Below are 18746 nucleotides of genomic sequence, written 5' to 3'. Positions count from 1 at the left end.
CTCTCACATCCATACATGACCACGGGAAAAACCATAGCCTTGACTAGACGGACCTTTGTTGACAAAGTAATATCTCTGCTTTTTAATATACTATCTACATTAGTCATAACTTTCCTTCCAAGTAAGCGTCTTTTAATTTCATGGCTTCAATCAGCATCCGCAGTGATTTTGGAGCCCCAAAAAATAAAGTCTGACACTGTTTCCACTGTTTTTCCATCAATTTCCCATGAAGTGATGGGACTAAATGCCATGATCTTAATTTTCTGAATGTTGAGCTTCAAGCCAACCTTTTCACTCTCCTCTTTCACTTTCATCAAGAGGCTTTTGAGTTCCTCTTCACTTTCTGCCATAAGGGTAGTATCATCTGCATATCTGAGGTTATTGATATTTCTCCCGGCAATCTTGATTCCAGCTTGTGCTTCTTCCAGCCCAGCGTTCCTCATGATGTACTCTGCATTTAAGTTAAATAAGCAAGGTGACAATATACAGCCTTGACATACTCCTTTTCCTATTTGGAACCAGTCCGTTGTTCCATGTCCAGTTCTAACTGTTGCTTCCTGACCTGCATACAGGTTTCTCAAGAGGCAGGTCAGGTGGTCTGGTATTCCCATCTCTTTTAGAATGTTCCACAGTTTATTGTGATCCACACAGTCAAAGGCTTTGGCATAGTCAATGAAGCAGAAAGAGATGTTTTTCTGGAACTCTCTTGCTTTCTCCATGATCCAGCGGATGTTACATTATTGTGTCCTTAATTTTCTAGTGGAGAATACACATAAATGATTTCTCCCTAGATAGAAGGGCTTCTCTCATCTTTGAGGTACCAACCATCAAAAACATAAGTTTGCATACACACTAGAAATGAAGCATATCATGGAGTAATTAGAGAGTGGAATTACATTCATTTTCAAATAATCACAAATCATGTCAATATAAACAAGGATGCGTTGCTAATAATTGTACCTTTCTAAACATCAACCTTTCATCTTGTGATCCACACTAACATATCAATTTTCCATCTGTTTTAACCGTGGATCACTATCTATAGTACTTCTCTTTAAGAGCAACTTCGAAAAACAGGATTGATGTAAAGCTTTCTAGTATGGATTTTCTGGTATTTATTTAGATTTCATTTTTCATTAAACCATTTTCTACATTTTTTTTCTTTTACATTTTTACATCATTCCACATCTTTCTTATATAAATGGTCTCGTGTTTTCTGATGTGTATGTTTAGGACAAACTTCTCCCATCACTTATTACTAGGGTTTCCCTCCAGTATGTGCACTGAGATGCCTAGTGAGATGACTGCTGTGCCTAAAGGCTTTGCCACAATCTTTACATTTATAAGGTTTCTCTCCAGTATGAATTCGCTGGTGTTTAGTAAGAGTTGAGGATTGACTAAAGGCTTTTCCACATTCTTTACATTTATAAAGTTTCTCTCCAGTATGAATTAACTGATGTTGAGTAAAGCCATAGCGCTTGTTAAAGGCTTTGCCACAATCTTTACATTTATAAGGTTTCTCTCCAGTATGAATTATCTGATGGTGAGTAAAATTTGAATTTCGATTAAAGGCTTTTCCACATTCTTTACATTTATAAGGTTTCTCTCCAGTATGAATTCGCTGGTGTTTAGTAAGAGTTGAGGATTGACTAAAGGCTTTTCCACATTCTTTACATTTATAAGGTTTCTCTCCAGTATGAATTAACTGATGTTGAGTAAAACCATAGCGCTGGCTAAAGGCTTTGCCACAATCCTTACATTTATAAGGTTTCTCTCCAGTATGAATTCGCTGGTGCTTAGTAAGAGTTGAGTTTTTATTAAATGCTTTTCCACATTCTTTACATTTATAAGGTTTCTCTCCTGTATGAATTCGCTGGTGTTTAGTAAGAGTTGAGTACTGACTAAACTCTTTTCCACATTCTTTACATTTATAAGGTTTCTCTCCAGTATGAATTAACTGATGTTGAGTAAAGCCATAGCGCTGGCTAAAGGCTTTGCCACAATCCTTACATTGATAAGGTTTCACTCCAGTATGAATTCGCTGGTGTTGAGTAAGATTTGAGTTTTTATTGAAGGCTTTTCCACATTCTTTACATTTAAAAGGTCTCTCTCCAGTGTGAATTCGCTGGTGTTGAGTAAGACCATAGCGCCGGCTAAAGGCTTTGCCACAATCCTTACATTTATAAGGTTTCTCTCCAGTATGAATTCGCTGGTGTCGAGTAAGATTTGAGTTCTGATTAAAGGCTTTGCCACACTTTGTACATTTATAAGGTTTCTCCCCAATGTGAATTCGCTGATGTTGACTGAGATTTGAGAAATAGATAAACACTTTGCCACATTCCTTACATTTATAAGGTTTTCTGCCAGTATGGATTTGTCGATGTTGACTAAGATTTGAACTCTGAGTAAAGGCTTTGGCACATTCTATACACTTGAAAGGTTTCCTTCCTGAATGTATTTTCCTATGTTTACTTATATTAGATGGGTTACTAAAGGCTTTCCCACATTTATTACACTTGTAACGTTTCTGTGGATTCTGAATCCTCTGCTGTTGAATAAGATTTGAAGACTGATTAGAAACTATACCATATTCACTACAATTGTAAGTTTCCTCTCCACTATGAATACTCTTATTTAGAGGAAGACCTGATGCTTGATAAAAGATATTCCTACATTTATTACTTTTAGAATCCTTGTGTGAAGATTGAGCTCCCTGATGTTCCATAAAGTTTGAATGTTGTTCAAAGTTATGCCTGGTTTCATTGCATGAATAGACCTTCACTCCATCATAAATAATTGTGTAATTATTGGAGCTGGAGCACTTACTTAAGGTCTGACTCATTTTATTACACATGGAAAGTTCTTCCATATTAACCATATCATGGGATATATTGAACAATGATGGTTGGATTACATCTCTTCCATTATCATCAACATTATACCTCTTGGAATGGAGAGAAAATATCTGTTGGTGGAAGAATAATGACTTCCTGCTCACAGATCCCTCAAATTGATTATATTGTGAGTTTTTCCCATCATTTTTAAATTTCTGGTTTTCAGACATGTTTAAATACATGCTTAATCGAAGCCTGTGCTCAGAGTGGTTTGAATGAGTATTTACAATAGAGACTGGAGGACCTTCCCGATTTTCCACGTTTCCTTTCAGAGAACAAGTATGTTTCAAAAAACGATGTAATTTTTTTCTGAAAAACTTACATTTCTCAGCAGATGTTGAAGACGGAAATGGGTGTTTCCCCCAGTTTGACTCATGTAGCTCATTTCTTTCTGCAGTAATGTCTGCATTATGGGAAACGGCCTCAATTTCTCTATGCCCATGTAAACATCCTCTCTGTCTTTCACATGCCCTTGTATGTTCTGAGTCTTTCATTAATTGCAAGTTTCTGAGGTGAAATCTTTCATATATTCCTAGGTTTGCTTTTGGGAACAAATCGTCTTCCCTTGGTTTCTTTGGCATCAAATCCTGGGTGTCTTGAGAAGACATAGCTGAAAGATACCAAAGAATAAGTTTTCTTACCTACTATTCTCAGTGAATATCCTTAAAGATTTAGAGAAAATTGAAGAACCCTTCGCTAGCTTAAAAATAAAACAGAGATAGGAGGATCAAGATGCCAGAGGATTAGGCAGACATGGACTTCATCTCTCTCCACAAATGCATCAAGCATACATCAGAAATGGAACAGTTCTCACAGAGCCCAGCTGAACACTAGCAGAGGACCTTGGAAATCTAAAAGGACAAGAAAGATTCGTGCTGAGCTAGGTAGGACAAAAGAAAGAAGAAGGAAAAAGAACAGGAAAGGAAGTGGGATGGGGTCTGCAACCCTGGGGGGATCTGAAGAGGGGAGAGGTCTCCACATCCGCAGAAGCTCCTCACTTGGTGGGGAGCCCTTTGGGACAGAAGAGGAGCCTCATCCTCTGTGGGAAGAGAACACGGCAGCCAGCCTGTGACAGCAGGACAGAGTGAGACCTGCATACAGGGTACTGACCCCAGCCCTGCCCACCCAGCCTCAGAGGGTGTCCATCCCTGCAGACAAGGGCTGGGTGCTGGAATGTGGGGTGTGGAGAGCAGACCGAGGCAGAGGACTGCTGTGGGCTGTAAGGAGACATCCTGCAGGAAAGGCAGGGAGGGAGGAGCTCTGCAAACGGGATGTTGGGGAGGAAACCTGAACCTCCATAGCGCAGAGCGCCATTGCTGAGTGATGCCCAAAGCGAAGACCCACCACCGTTTGCAGCCTCTCTCCCCCTGTGCCGGCCCCTCCTCACCAGGCACTAGGAAGGGCTCCGTTAGGGTGGGTGCTCTCGTGAACCCAGCTGTTGCCTCTTCCTCTGCGCCCCTCCCTACCAGGGTAGACTGGTGGACTCTGGGAAACTTCGGGAGCAGGTGCCTGTAGTTTATCCAGATGCACAGAGGGGGCTGAAGCACTGCTGGGCCCCAGGGTCTGGCAATTTAAGGAAGTAAAGCTGATATCGCTACTGGAAGCTGCACAAACTCGTTTCTATACCATCACAGCTGTCTCTGTAAACTCAGCCCCTTTAGAACATCTGAGTAGACAAGGAGGGCTCCCCCAGTCACAGCAGGTGTAGCTTCAGCAGCTGTAGACTTTGTGGGCTCCTACACTAGGGGGCGGGGCCAGGCCAGAGTCTGAGCTGCCCCACAGCACCACAGTGGGTCCAGCTCCATGATGAATGCCATACTGGGACCTGACAGGATCTATGCTGGTGACCTGCTGAAGACAACATCTGAGAGATGCCAGGACCATGTGCCGGCATACCCACGGTTGAGGTGGGGCCAAGGGCAGTGCCAACAAAGGGCCACATGAGACTCACACAAAGCATGAAAAGTGACACCCAGAGCACTCCCCAAGGTGAACATCCCCAGAGGAGCAATCCTCAGGGGCTTCTCTCCCAGTGGGTGTGTTCCAATCCCACCTGCCTCCACCACAGATCGGAATCATAGCGAAGAAACAGATCTGGGGGCTTCTACTCCACCAACCAGGGAGCAGAGCCCACCACAGACAGGACAGTGACAGCCACAGAACCAAGGGGAAGTTCCCCTCAATATCCAGGGCAGGCTCAGGTCACAGTAACAACAGTCAAAGCCCAGATCAAGGGGATAAGGGTGCAAACCTCTGGACCAACCTCACCCACCAGGGGACAGACACCACAGCAGGAGGAACTAGGATCCTGCAGCCTGCAGAACGGAGACATGAACACAGATTATGTGACAGAATGAGAGGTCATAGAAGTATGGTATGGTGTGGAGGAAGCAAGATACAAACCTGCTTAGATAAAAACTAAGTGAAGATGAGAGGCAATCAAATGATGACTTTTTGCTTAAAGTCCTCTTAAATTGAGACACCAAGCATTTTCACAAGTACTAGGTGCCTATTGGAGAAGGAAAGGGCAACCCTCTTCAGGGTTCTTGCCTGGAGAATCCCAGGGACGGGGGAGCCTGGTGGGCTGCCGTCTATGGGGTCACACAGAGTCGGACACGACTAAAGTGACTTAGCAGCAGCAGCAGGTGCCTATTAATTCTTTAATTCACTTCTCATCACCTGTGTTTTTATTTGAGAGTTTTCTATTAGATGTTTGAATCTAAAAATCATAAATGATATGACATAGAACTAATGTCCTCGCAAGTGAGGACCTATAAGACAGAGTCTAGAGAAGCACATAATGTACAAGATAAATGAACAAACTAGTAGTTTTTAAGAAATTAAATAAGAAATGAGACTTTAAAAATATGATGGAAACACATGGGGCTCTACTCAGCACTCTTTGGAGACCTACCTGGGGAGGAAATCTAAAACAGAGTGGCTATATATATGTATAATTGATATTGTTTGCTGCACAGCAGCAGAACCTTGTAAACAGCTACACTCCACTGAGAACTTAAAAAACAAGATTTCTATATATTATCGAAAAATCAACCATTACAAATATGGAAAATGTTCTAAGTTCTTATGCCAATTTATTTTAAAATTCTTTGAGGTAATTGAATATATTAAAGTATTTTATCATTCAGGAATTGGGACAAATACACTTAGGTATTTAACATGATTTCGTATAAAGAAAAGAGAACCTTAAAGTGACCATGAGACTTTCATTTTCCCATTTTAGGGAGGTTTTGCTTTATGCAGTGAAGACATTACTTGAGTTTGACACGAATAAGGTCATATCTGCAGCTTCCAGTGGAATGGAAACTATAAATCAGAAAGAAAAAAAAAAAAAATCTGTCCTAAGTATTCCTAGGACTTTGGCAGTCTAGGAACACAGTTCTCTTTAAAGGTACAAACAAACTTTAAAAGGAGTATCATATAGTCACTCAGAAGTGTGCACAGTTTTCCTAGGATCCCCAAGAAATGAAAGAGCAGCCAACTCATGCAGGTTTTCACAGGCCAAGAGGAGAATTTTCATTCTCACTGTGAATGAGAAAAGCAATCAGTGGAGATGAATTCATGAATGATTAAAGAGGCAGAACAGGGCAGGAGATATCCATCTATGACAGCAACAGAAATGAAACCAGACTTCTCCAAAATCATTTCCACTGAAGCAGATCTTCCCAAACCACATGACAAAGGATGACTTCCTCACTGATTCTCACAGAATCAACTATAGGTATATACAGCCACTCTGTTTTAGATTTCCTTCCCAGTTAGGTCTCTCACTGGCCCTCTCATCTGAGTCCTCGCCTCCATCCGTTCACACCTACCTGGGTATAGGCCTGTTGTCTTCATTCTCCTTATACTCCTGAGATCCTTCATTTGCTCCAGAAAGATGACCAGGTCCGGCTTAGAGACCACAAGACCTGTTCATCAGAGAAAGGAATATTTGTTGTGCCAGAGATTCATCACTTTCCAATCCAATATGTATTCAGGTGAGAAGAGAACGCATGGGTGAATGTTAATACAGCCTATAGAATGATTTCCCCAAATACTTTAATGAAAGTACCTATATAATGCTAACTAATACAAAAATGTCAGGTCCTGAGACTCTGGTCAAGTGCCACCAAGGCAAAAGTAAATAGCAGAAATGTGAAATTAATAGAAGGTACAACTATTTAATACCACAGAACTTACACAATTACCACTAACCTAGAAGGCATATTACATAAAGGAAGAAAAAGGTTACAAGCATAATGAATCCTCATGAAGCCTTTCTTTCTAAACTCACAGACACCCATTTTCCCTAGAAAGCAGAGATCTGAAACAAATGTGCGGAGCAGAAAATTTCAGAAGACTTTCTAGAAATGAAGGAACCAAAACCCTGAGGTTAGACAAGCGATTCTGGAAGGAAGTCATCCTCACCCAAGCAGGCCAGGTTCCTATAGTTCTCTACCATCACATCCCTGTACAATTCCCGCTGACTGAGGTCCAGACATTCCCACTCCTCTTGAGTGAAGTCTATGGCCACATCCCGGAATGTCAGCTGTCCCTGAAATACAAAATACAGATGTCATGTGGCTGTGGGAAGACTTCCTAATGTGACCCATGATGGAAACAGCAAGTTCAGAGACCTGGTTTTCATTTAGGAGAGTGGCTGCTATTAGACAAGAATATAATTTTTACACAATGATATTTTATTTTGGGGGTGTTAATTCTAGAAGGTCTTGTAGGTCTTCATAGAAGCGTTCAACTTCAGCTTCTTCAGCATTACTGGTCAGGGCATAGACTTGGATTACTATGATATTGAATGGTTTGCCTTGGAAACGAAAGGAGATCATTCTGTCATTTTTGAGACTGCATCCAAGTACTGCATTTCAGACTCTTTTGTTGACCATGAGGGCTACTCCATTTCTTCTAAGGGATTCTTGCCCACAATAGTAGATATAATGGTCATCTGAGTTAAATTCCCCCATTCCAGTCCATTTTAGTTTGTTGATTCCTAAAATGTCGACGTTCACTCTTGCCATCTCCTGTTTGACCACTTCCAATTTGCCTTGACTCATGGACCTAACATTCCAGGTTCCTATGCAATATTGCTCTTTACAGCACCGGCCCTTGCTTCCATCACCGGTCACATCCACAACTGGGTGTTGGTTTTGCTTTGTCTCTGCCTCTTCATTCTCTCTGGAATTATTTCTCCACTGATCTCCAGTAGCATACTGGGCACCTACCAACCTGGGGAGTTCATCTTTCAGTGTCCTATGTTTTTGCCGTTTCATACTGTTCATGTGGTTCTCAAGGCAGGAATACTGAAGTGGTTTGCCATTCCCTTCTCCAGTGGACCACATTTTGTCATAACTCTCCGCCATGACTTGGGTGGCCCTGCACGGCGTGGCTCATAGATTCATTGAGCTAAACAAGGCTGTGGTCCATGTGATTAGATTGGTTAGTTTTCTGTGATTGTGGTTTTCAATCTTTCTACCCTCTGATGGGCTTCCCTCGTAGCTCAATAGGAAAAGAATCTGCCTGCAAAGCAGGAGACCTCGGTTCGATTCCTTGGTTGGGAAGTTCCCCTGGAGAAGGAAATGGCAATCCACTCCAGTATTCTTGCCTGGAAAATCCCGTGGACAGAGGAGCCTGGCGGGCTACTGTCCATTGGGTCGCAAGAGTTGGACACAACTTAAGGACTAAACCACCATAAACCACCACCCTCTGATGGAGAAGGATAAGAGGCTTATGGAAGCTTCCTGATGGGATAGACAGACTGAGGGGGAAACTGGGTCTTGTTCTGATGGGCGGGCTGTGCTCAGTAAATCTTTAATCCAATTTTCTGTTGATGGGTGGAGGTGTGTTCCCTCCCTGCTATTTCAGTTCAGTTCAGTCGCTCAGTCGTGCCAGACTCTCTGCTACCCCATGAATCACAGCACGCCAGGCCTCCCTGTCCATCACCAAATCCCGGAGTTCACTCAAACTCATGTCCATCGAGTCGGTGATGCCATCCAGCCATCTCATTCTCTGTCGTCCCTGTCTCCTCCCACCCCCAATTCTTCCTAGCATCAGACTCTTTTCCAGTGAGTCAACTCAACGCATGAGGTGGCCAAAGTATTGCAGTATCAGCTTCAGAATCAGTCCTTCTAATGAACATCCAGGATTGATCTCCTTTAGAATGGACTGGTTGGATCTCCTTGCAGTCCAAGGGACTCTCAAGAGTCTTCTCCAGCAGCACAGTTCAAAAGCATCAATTCTTCGGCGATCAACTTTCTTCACAGTCCAACTCTCACATCCATACATGACCACGGGAAAAACCATAGCCTTGACTATACGGACCTTGGTTGGCAAAGTAATGTCTCTGCTTTTTAATATACTATCTAGGTTGGTCATAACTTTCCTTCCAAGGAGTAAGCGTCTTTTAATTTCATGGCTGCAGTCAGCATCTGCAGTGATTTTGGAGCCCCCAAAAATAAAGTCTGACACTGTTTCCACTGTTTTTCCATCAATTTCCCATGAAGTGATGGGACCAGATTCCATGATCTTTGTTTTCTGAATGTTGAGCTTCAAGCCAACCTTTTCACTCTCCTCTTTCACTTTCATCAAGAGGATTTTGAGTTCCTCTTCACTTTCTGCCATAAAGGTGGTGTCATCTGCATATCTGAGTTTATTGATATTTCTCCCGGCAATCTTGATTCCAGTTTGTGCTTCTTCCAGCCAAACTATGTTTGAGGTAATGGAGGTAATTGTGACCCCCCTCAAAAGATCTCATGCATGCACTGCTAGTTTGTGCCCCCAAACCTGCAGCAGGCCACCACCGACCCTTCTATAATCAACACCCCAAAAAAGATGTCCTTTTCATTATAGGGGACTGGTTTGGACTTGGAGCACAGAATGAAGCAGGGCCAAGGCTAATAGAGTTCTGCCAAGAGAATGCACTGGTCATAGCAAACACTCTCTTCCAATAACACAAGGGAAGACTCTACACATGGACATCACCAGATGGCCAACACTGAAATCAGATTGATTATATTCCTTGCAGCCAAAGATGGAGAAGCTCTGTACAGTCAGCAAAAAACAAGACTGGGAGCTCAGTGTGGTCCCGATCATGAACTCCTTATTGCCAAATACAGACTTAAATGGAAGAAAGTAGGGAAAACCACTAGACCATTCAGGTATGACCTAAATCAAATCCCTAACGATTATACAGTGGAAGTGAGAAATATATTTAAAGGACTAGATCTGATAGAGTGCCTGATGAACTATGGACAGAGGTTCATGACATTGTATAGGATGATCAAGAGCATTCCCAAGAAAAAGAAATGCAAAAAAGCAAAATGGCTGTCTGAGGAGGCCTATAAATAGCTGTGAAAAGAAGAGAATCGAAAAGGAAAGATATACCCATTTGAGTGCAGAGTTCCAAAGAATAGCAAGGAGAGATAAGAAAGCCTTCCTCGGCGATCAATGCAAAGAAATAGAGGAAAACAACAGAATGGGAAAGACCAGAGATCTCTTCAAGAAAATTAGAGATACCAAGGGAACATTTTACGCAAAGATGGGCTCAAAAAAGGACAGAAATGGTATGGACCTAACAGAAGCAGAAGATATTAAGAAGAGGTGGCAAGAATACACAGAAGAACTGTACAAAAAAGACCTTCATGACCCAGATATCACAATGGTGTGATCACTCATCTAGAGCCAGACATCTGGAATGTGAAGTCAAGTGGGCCTTAGAAAGCATCACTACAAACAAAGCTAGTGGAGGTGATAGAATTCCAGTTGAGCTATTTCAAATCCTAAAAGATGATGCTGTGAAAGTGCTGCACTCAATATACCAGGACATTTGGAAAACTCAGCAGTGACCAAAAGACTGGAAAAGGTCAGTTTTCATTCCAATCCCTAAGAAAGGCAATAGCAAAGAATGCACAACTGCAGTCATCTCACACTCTAGCAAAGTAATGCTCAAAATTCTCCAAGCCAAGCTTCAACAATATGTGAAGCGTGAACTTCCACATGTTCAAGCTGGTTTTAGAAAAGGCAGAGGAAACAGAGATCAAATTGCCAACATCTGCTGGATCATCAAAAAAGCAAGAGAGTTCCAGAGAAACATTGATTTCTGCTTTATTGACTGTGCCAAAGCTTTTGACTGTGTGGATCACAATAAACTGTGGAAAATTCTGAAAGAGATGGGAATACCAGACCACCTGACCTGCCTCTTGAGAAATCTGTATGCAGGTCTGGAAGCAACAGTTAGAACTGGACATGGAAAAACAGACTGGTTCCAAATAGGAAAAAGAGTACATCTAGGCTGTATATTGTCACCCTGCTTATTTAACTTATATGCAGAGTACATCATGTGAAACGCTGGACTGGATGAAGCACAAACTGAAATCAACATTGCCATGAGAAATATCAATAACCTCAGATATGCAGATGACACCACCCTTATGGCAGAAAGTGAAGAACTAAAGAACCTCTTGAAAGTTAAAGAAGAGAGTGAAAAAGTTGGTTTAAAGCTCAACATTCAGAAAACTAAGATCATGGCATCTGGCCCCATCACTTCATGGCAAATAGATGGGGAAACAGTGGAGGCAGTGACAGACTTTATTTTGGGGGGCTCCAAAATCACTGCAGATGGTGACTGCCGCTTACTCCTTGGAAGAAATGCTATGACCAACCTAAACAGCATATTAAAAAGCAGGGACATTACTTTGTCAACAAAGTTCTGTCTAGTCAAGGCTATGGTTTTTCCCATAGTCATGTATGGATGTGAGAGTTGGACTATAAAGAAAGCTGAGCACTGAAGAATTGATGCTTTTGAACTGTGGCGTTGTAGAAGACTCTTGAGAGTCCCTTGGACTGCAAGGAGATCCAATCAGTCCATTCTAAAGGAGATCAATCCTGGGTGTTCATTGGAAGGACTGATATTGAAGCTGAAACTCCAATACTTTGGCCACCTGATGCGAAGAACTGACTCATTTGAAAAGACCCTGATGCTGGGAAAGGTTGAAGGCAGGAGGAGAAGAGGACGACAGAGGATGAGATGGTTGGATGGCATCACTGACTCAATGGACATGCAGCTACTGCTGCTAAGTCACTTCAGTCGTGTCCGACTGTTAGTGAGCCCATGGACTGCAGCCCACTAAGCTCCCCGTCCCTGGGATTTTCCAGGCAAGAGTGGGGTGGGGTGCCATTGCCCTCTCCATCAATGGACATGAGTTTGAGTCAACTCTGGGAGTTGGTGATGGACAGGGAGGCCTGGCATGCTGCAGTCCACGGGGTCGCAAAGAGTTGGACACAACTGAGTGACTGAACTGAACTGAACTGAATATTTTCTACCATATTTTTAGCCCCAAGAAAAGAAGATGAGATATGATCCATGAACTACTACCAAAACTATTATGACTTGAAAAAGGAATTATAAAATAATCAGATCAACGTTGGCATATTTATTTTTGAGTATTGTCCTCTTGTGACACAGGATAAACTGTCCATCAAAAAAAAAAAAATAAAAGGGAAATATTTTTAAAAGCACATTCTGCTCCAAACATGCTGTGGTGGGCTCAGTGTGCCACATTTTTAATAGGCTTATTTGAACTAGTAATGTTGAAAATTCTGCTCCATGGATGACCATTTTGAACAGCAATGAAGTAGAATAGAAAGGGAAGAATTCATACTTAACTTTGAAATTTAAGCGTTCTAGATTTTACAGGTCTCGTAGAATTGTAACCTTGGTGGCAAGAACCATTTTAACTATTTAGTATATACTATATATCTTTCTGACAGTTTTTCAGAGTCTTGAATGTGCAACAGAAATAATTTAAAATCAATAATGTTGCTGTTGCATCTCTTGACAAATATTTTAACAGACATTCTTTTAATGCAGAGCTGAAATTTTACTTCACTTTATGGACTCTAGACTTTAATAAAACACAGACAAATATACAGAGACAACTCTAATGAAAGTTTATAGAAATTTCTGTATTTGTAAGTAATACTAAAAACAAGAAAAGTGTTTTTTGTCACTCAGTTGTGTCCTACTCTTTGGTACTACCCAGGGACTGTAGCCTGCCAGGCTCCTCTGTCCATGGGATTCTCCAGGCAAAAATACTGGAATGGGTAGCCATTCCCTTCTCCAGGGAGTCTTAAAAAAAAAAAAAAAAAAGAAAGAAAAAAAATCGATGTAATCATGTAAACATGTTTATGCATACATATACTACAATGAGACTGCATACTCAGTAATAGTAATAGAGAATGACATCAGGATAATTTCTAACTGATTAAAAATGTACATAAATATTTGAGGATGATATTATTTTAATTTTTAAAAATAGACTAGAGTGCAGACATATACAACAATATAAAATAAAGTGGAGCTCTGGTTCTGAATTTTTTAATTTCCTGAAAGTCTGTATCATTTGTACTGAACTATATTTTAAAACTTGACACAGGAAAAAAAAAAAAACTTAACACTGTTGAACATACATTAGCACTAATATGATTCTTGTAAACATTTTGCAAAATACAGAAATAGGATGAAACTATGTCTGTGATGTGAGCGTGGAGTGTACTGGAAATGATACGATCGGGGCTTGAGTGACGAAAACCCCCACTCCCAAAACCCAGCATCTCTGCTAAACACATGTGAGTGTTGTCAACTACAAACTGGCACTTGCCAAGGGCATTGCCAGCAACTGAACAACAACAAGGGCGTTTGCCATCTGCCTCTGGGAAGAACGAGCCCTATGGTGCTGCAAGTGTTGACTTCATCCTCCCCTGAAGGAGTTCAGCTTGCACTGAGGCACTCTGTGCTCCAGGGAATCTGGTGGAGCAGGTCTTTAGACAGTCAGATATTTTCAGGAACTGTTTTCATGATCCCAATCTTTGCATCTCTTCATATCTGTGTGTGCTGAGACAGTTGTACTCTGTCTGTGGGGATTCTCCAGGCAAGAATACCGGAGTGGGTTTTCATGCCTTCCTCAAGGGGATCTTCCCAACCAATGGATCAAACTAAGGCATTGCAGGCGGATTCTTTACCATCTGAGCTATCAGGGAAGCCCCTACATATCTAGAAGAAGAAAGAAAGTGAAGTCGCTCAGTCATGTCTGACTCTTTGCGACTCCATTGGACTATAGCCCACCAGGCTCCTCCATCCATGGAATTTTCCAGGCAAGAGTACTGGAGTGGATTGCCATTTCCTTCTCCAGGGGATCTTCTTGACCCAGAGATTGAACCCGGGTCTCCTGCATTTCAGGCAAACACTTTACCGTCTGAGCCACCAGGGAATCAGCACTAAATCACTGAACGGTGACATCAGCTCCTCAAGACTGGCAGAAATGCTTTTGTCAATTTAGTGCTCGATGGCACTGAAATCCCTGTTCACTAAAATCTTATACACTGACCTTCCCCCACTGCCTCTTGGAGCAGTCTCTCAGAGTTATCTGAGGTGCTGTCTCCTGGGCTGCTGTCCTGATTTTGCTGTAAATAAAATTTAACTCACAATTCTCAAGTTGTGCATCTGTTTTAGCCAACAGTGTTCATTGTTCAAAGCAAAGAGAAACTAAGATGATAAACAGTTTCCCCATTGCATATCCCTCAGTTTTTCTTTCCAAGACCCTTTTTGAAGACAGAAAATAAAAAAAAAAAGCACTGGAATTTCACAGAGGCACCTGAACCAGTGAACATCTGAGGTCATGGGGTAGGAAGTACATGGAAAAATGCATTATCACTGCCAGGTATTTTAGCAATATTATGAAAACCATGATCTCAATCTGTTATGAAAAACATCAGTTTTATGCAAACTCCACTGCATATATACCTCCTATGATCTGTAAACTAATAGTACATTTAAGAGTAAGTTTTTCTTATCGATATAGAGGATAGTCTCTGGTACTTTGTTCATTTCTGGAAATTTTCTGAAAAATTCTGGACTGCTGAGTTCATTCTACTTATAAGGGCATTTTTTACTCCTGTTCTAAAGAACTGGATTGCATCCACATATAAACTCATCACGGCATTTCCCCTACTTTCCTAGGATCCCAACACTGAACCACATTCCAATGGGAATCTCAGATATCCGTCTTCATCTCTCACAAAGGGAATATATTCACCAGTTGAAAGTCACTAACTCATGTTGAGAATTCATCATGGTCTGTAGAAAGCGAGGATAGAATGAAGAAAAGGCTGTGGGACACAAGGGAGAAGCAGTCTAAAGAGCCAGTCTTCACTTTTATAAGAAAAAAAGAAAAAAGAAGAAGTCGATAACAACAAACCCCCAGGGAGAAAAATCGGAATCAGAGAAGTAAAGGTTTGCAGCTTCTCAGGCATCAGGAGGAAAAGCAGACAGCCTCAGACCCGGGACAGGACGTTTACCTGAGAAGCTGCCATTTCTTCCTTTTCTTCCTCCTGCTCTGCGTCTTCTTTGGGGATGTTACGTCCCAAAACAGCGTACATGCTGAGAAAATATCTCTAAAGGCATCCACACAGCTCTTTCACCTTCAACTGCTGCAGTGAAAAAGAAGAGAGCCTCTTCTTGTTTCTCTCTCCCTTTTCCGAGCTCTTTTCTGACTTCCTCTGTCCCTGAGCTGTAGTGGGTAATCAAGATTTCGCTGATATGCTAATCACATCCTGGGTCTGGTGCTCACTTTCCCCACTCTCTTTGCAGACCACCCCGAGAGTTCTCTTTCTTTTCGCGTTAGAGACAGGAGGCCTCAGAATAATTCACAATAGATAATGGACCCAACTTTTGAGCTTCCTGACTCAGAGAGTTTTTGAAACTATGCAGGAGGCAGACCTGTTTCCAGGAGCCTTGAGCTGGAGGCCTCAGCTCTGCCTGCCCCAGAGCTCTGGAGGGTTGAGGGTGGGATCTTTTAGCAACGAAGAATGTCATCCTGATTCCCTGGGGAGGGGCTCTTTCTAGGATGGGTGTGGCCCTGCAAGGCTAGTGCCTGTGCCCTTGGGGGAGGGGAGGGGAGGGAATGGGTGAGTGTTTGGTGGGAATCAGCTGGGGGCCCCGGGTTCCTGCAAGGCTTTGCTCTCAGAATTCTACCAAAGAGTCCTTAGGTTTTTGTTGTTGTTTTTACTCCCCTCTGTATCCTGGGGACACAGGTTTTCACAAAATGCTTTGCACTGTGAACACCTCTCTGCAGGTGGGGGGCCTCCTACTTCAGAGACCAGGGGTCTGGAGGTGTTTCCATCACAGTTTTCTTTAAAATAAAACACGAAAATAAAATAAAATAAAACACGGGCAGCAGTGGACATTGGGTTAACAGTGTGTATGTGCAGGGACAGATGCATTTGAAAATGATGCCCTAAAATCTGTCTGGTGACCAACCAAGGAAATAATGATCAGTGTTAGGTCATAAGTGAACTTACCCATAAATTAATACGTGAAAGGGATTCTCTGATGGTTCAGATGGTAAAGAGTCTGCCTGCAGTGTGGGAGACCCAGGTTTGATCGCTGGGTCAGGAAGATCCCCGGGTCAGGAAGATCCCCTGGAGAAGAAAATGGCAACCCTCTCCAATATTCCTGCCTGGAAAATCGATGGGCAGAGGAGCCTGGTGGGCTACAGACCATAGGGTTGCAAAGAGTCAGACACAACTGAGTGACTTCACTTTCACTCTCAACACATAAAAATGTTGCTGCTCTACTTCATGTTTGTATTTCTAGGTTTATGAATCATCTGTTACAGTTTGTTCTCCGCTCTTTTTAAAGAGTTCTATTTTCTCACATCTTTAAAGGATAACTAAGGAAAAATTAAAGATAGGAGCATATTCATTTTTCTAATAGTATATATTCTAAAAAACATTTAGTGTGCCTGAACCAGTACCAATATCTTAGATGATTCAGTTTCACAGCAGAAATGAGAGTAAGGTACAGAGATTTCCCATATACATCTTGTTCCCACACATAGACAATCTCCCTACTTATCTTTCTGCACCTGAAGGTACATTTGTTAGCACTGATGAATCTACATAGACAGTAAGTAAAGTTTCTAGTTTCACCTTATGTTTCTCTCTTAGGGATGTGTACAGACATCCTGGAATGTGAAGTCAAGTGGGCCTTAGAAAGCATCACTATGAACAAAGTTAGTGGAGGTGATGGAATTCCAGTTGAGCTATTTCAAATCTTAAAAGATGATGCTGTGAAAATGCTGCACTCAATATGCCAGCAAATTTGGAAAACTCAGCAGTGGCCACAGGACTGGAAGATGTCAGTTTTCATTCTAATCCCAAAGAAAGGAAATGCCAAAGAATGCTCAAACTACCACACAATTGAACTCATCTCACACTTTAGCAAAGTAATGCTCAAAATTCTCCAAGCCAGGCTTCAATAATACGTGAACCATTAACTTCCAGATGTTCAAGCTGGTTTTAGAAAAGGCAGAGGAATCAGCTATCAAATTACCAACATCTGCTGGATCACTGAAAAAGCAAGAGAGTTCCAGAGAAACAACTATTTCTGCTTTATTGACTATGCCAAAGCCTTTGACTGTGTGGATCACAATAAACTGTGGAAAATTCTGAGAGAGATGGGAATACCAGACCACCTGACCTGCCTCTTGAGAAATCTGTGTGCAAGTCAGGAATCAGCAGTTAGAACTGGACATGGAACAACAGACTAGTTTCAAATAGGAAAAGGAGTATGTCAAGGCTGTCTATTGTCACTGTCCTTATTTAACTTATATGCAGAGTACATCATGAGAAACACTGGGCTGGATGAAACTCAAACTGGAATCAAGACTGCCAGGAGAAATATCAATAACCTCAGATATGCAGATGACACCACCCTTATGGCAGAAAGTGAAGAACTAAAGATCCTCTTGATGAAAATCAAAGAGGCGAGTGAAAAATTTGGCTTAAAGCTCAGCCTTCAGAAAACTAAGATCATGGCAACTGGTCCCATCACTTCATGGGAAATAGATGGGGAAACAGTGGAAACAGTGACAGACTTTATTTTTGGGGACTCCAAAATCACTGCAGAAGTTGACTGTAGCCATGAAATTAAAAGATGTTTACTCTTTGGAAGAAAAGCTATGACCAACCTAGACAGAATATTAAAACGCAGAGCCATTACTTTGCCAACAAAGGTCCGTCTAGTCATAGCTATGGTTTTTCCAGTAGTCAAACATGGATGTGAGAGTTGGACTATAAAGAAAGCTGAGCACCGAAGAATTGATGCTTTTGAGCTGTGATGTTGGAGAAGACTCTTGAGAGTCCCTTGGACTACAAGGAGAGCAACCAGTCCATCCTAAAGGAAATCAGTCCTGAATATTAATTGAAAGGACTGATGTTGAAGCTGAAACCCCAATGCTTTGACCACCTGATACGAAGAATTGACTCATTGGAAAAGATGCTGATGCTGGAAAAGATTGAAGGCGGGAGGAAAAGGGGATGACAGAGGATGAGAGGGTTGGATGGCATCACCGACTCAATGGACATGAATTTGAGTCAACTCCGGGTGCTGGTGATGGACAGGGAGGCCTGGTGTGCTGTGGTCCATGGGGTCGCAAAGAGTCAGACATGACTGAGGAACTGAACTGACTGACTCTATGGGTCTGGGCAAATGTATAATAACTTGTGTCCATTAAAACAGTTTAACACGATGACTTCCTGGTCCTGAACTCAGGATATTCATAGTCCCTCCTTTGCAACCCATGGCAGCCACTGATCATCTTAATCTCTTCTACCTTTTCCACTAGATTCTCAGGTGGCTCCGTGGCAAAGAATCCACCTGCCAATGCAGGTGACCCGAGTGATGTGGGTTCAATCCTTGGGTAAGGAAGATCCCCTGAAAGAAGAAATGGCCACCCATTCCAGTGTTCTTTCCTGGGAAATCTCATGGACAGAGGTACC

The 18746-nt window shown here is 42.0% G+C and overlaps 1 protein-coding gene across 1 annotated transcript; it reads right to left on the bottom strand.

Annotated features, from left to right (window-relative positions):
* Nucleotides 1–1258: 1258 nt before the first annotated feature.
* Nucleotides 1259–15278, bottom strand: LOC129546316 (uncharacterized). The gene is made up of 4 exons (XM_088830479.1): nucleotides 15264–15278; nucleotides 7326–7452; nucleotides 6731–6826; nucleotides 1259–3504 (listed from the first exon to the last, which is right to left on the bottom strand). The coding sequence occupies exons 1-4, from the start codon at nucleotides 15276–15278 to the stop codon at nucleotides 1259–1261; spliced, it is 2484 nt and encodes an 827-aa protein (XP_088686605.1).
* Nucleotides 15279–18746: the final 3468 nt, after the last annotated feature.

The sequence above is a fragment of the Moschus berezovskii genome, chromosome 22, assembly GCF_049115385.1.
Source record: "Moschus berezovskii isolate FMDL1 chromosome 22, NW_MosBer_1.0, whole genome shotgun sequence".
NCBI classification, from domain to species: domain Eukaryota; kingdom Metazoa; phylum Chordata; class Mammalia; order Artiodactyla; family Moschidae; genus Moschus; species Moschus berezovskii.
Note: the sequence above shows the minus strand (reverse complement) of the source record. Positions and strands in the feature narration are given on the sequence as shown.

What these genes read in the sequence shown, in the direction of transcription:
- LOC129546316 (XM_088830479.1), bottom strand. An exon ending in TAGGAACCTGGCCTGCTTGG is followed by an intron (nt 6,827 to 7,325) that starts GTGAGGATGACT and finishes TCTGATGAACAG; the next exon opens with GTCTTGTGGTCTCTAAGCCG. An exon ending in GACAACAGGCCTATACCCAG is followed by an intron (nt 3,505 to 6,730) that starts GTAGGTGTGAAC and finishes GGTATCTTTCAG; the next exon opens with CTATGTCTTCTCAAGACACC.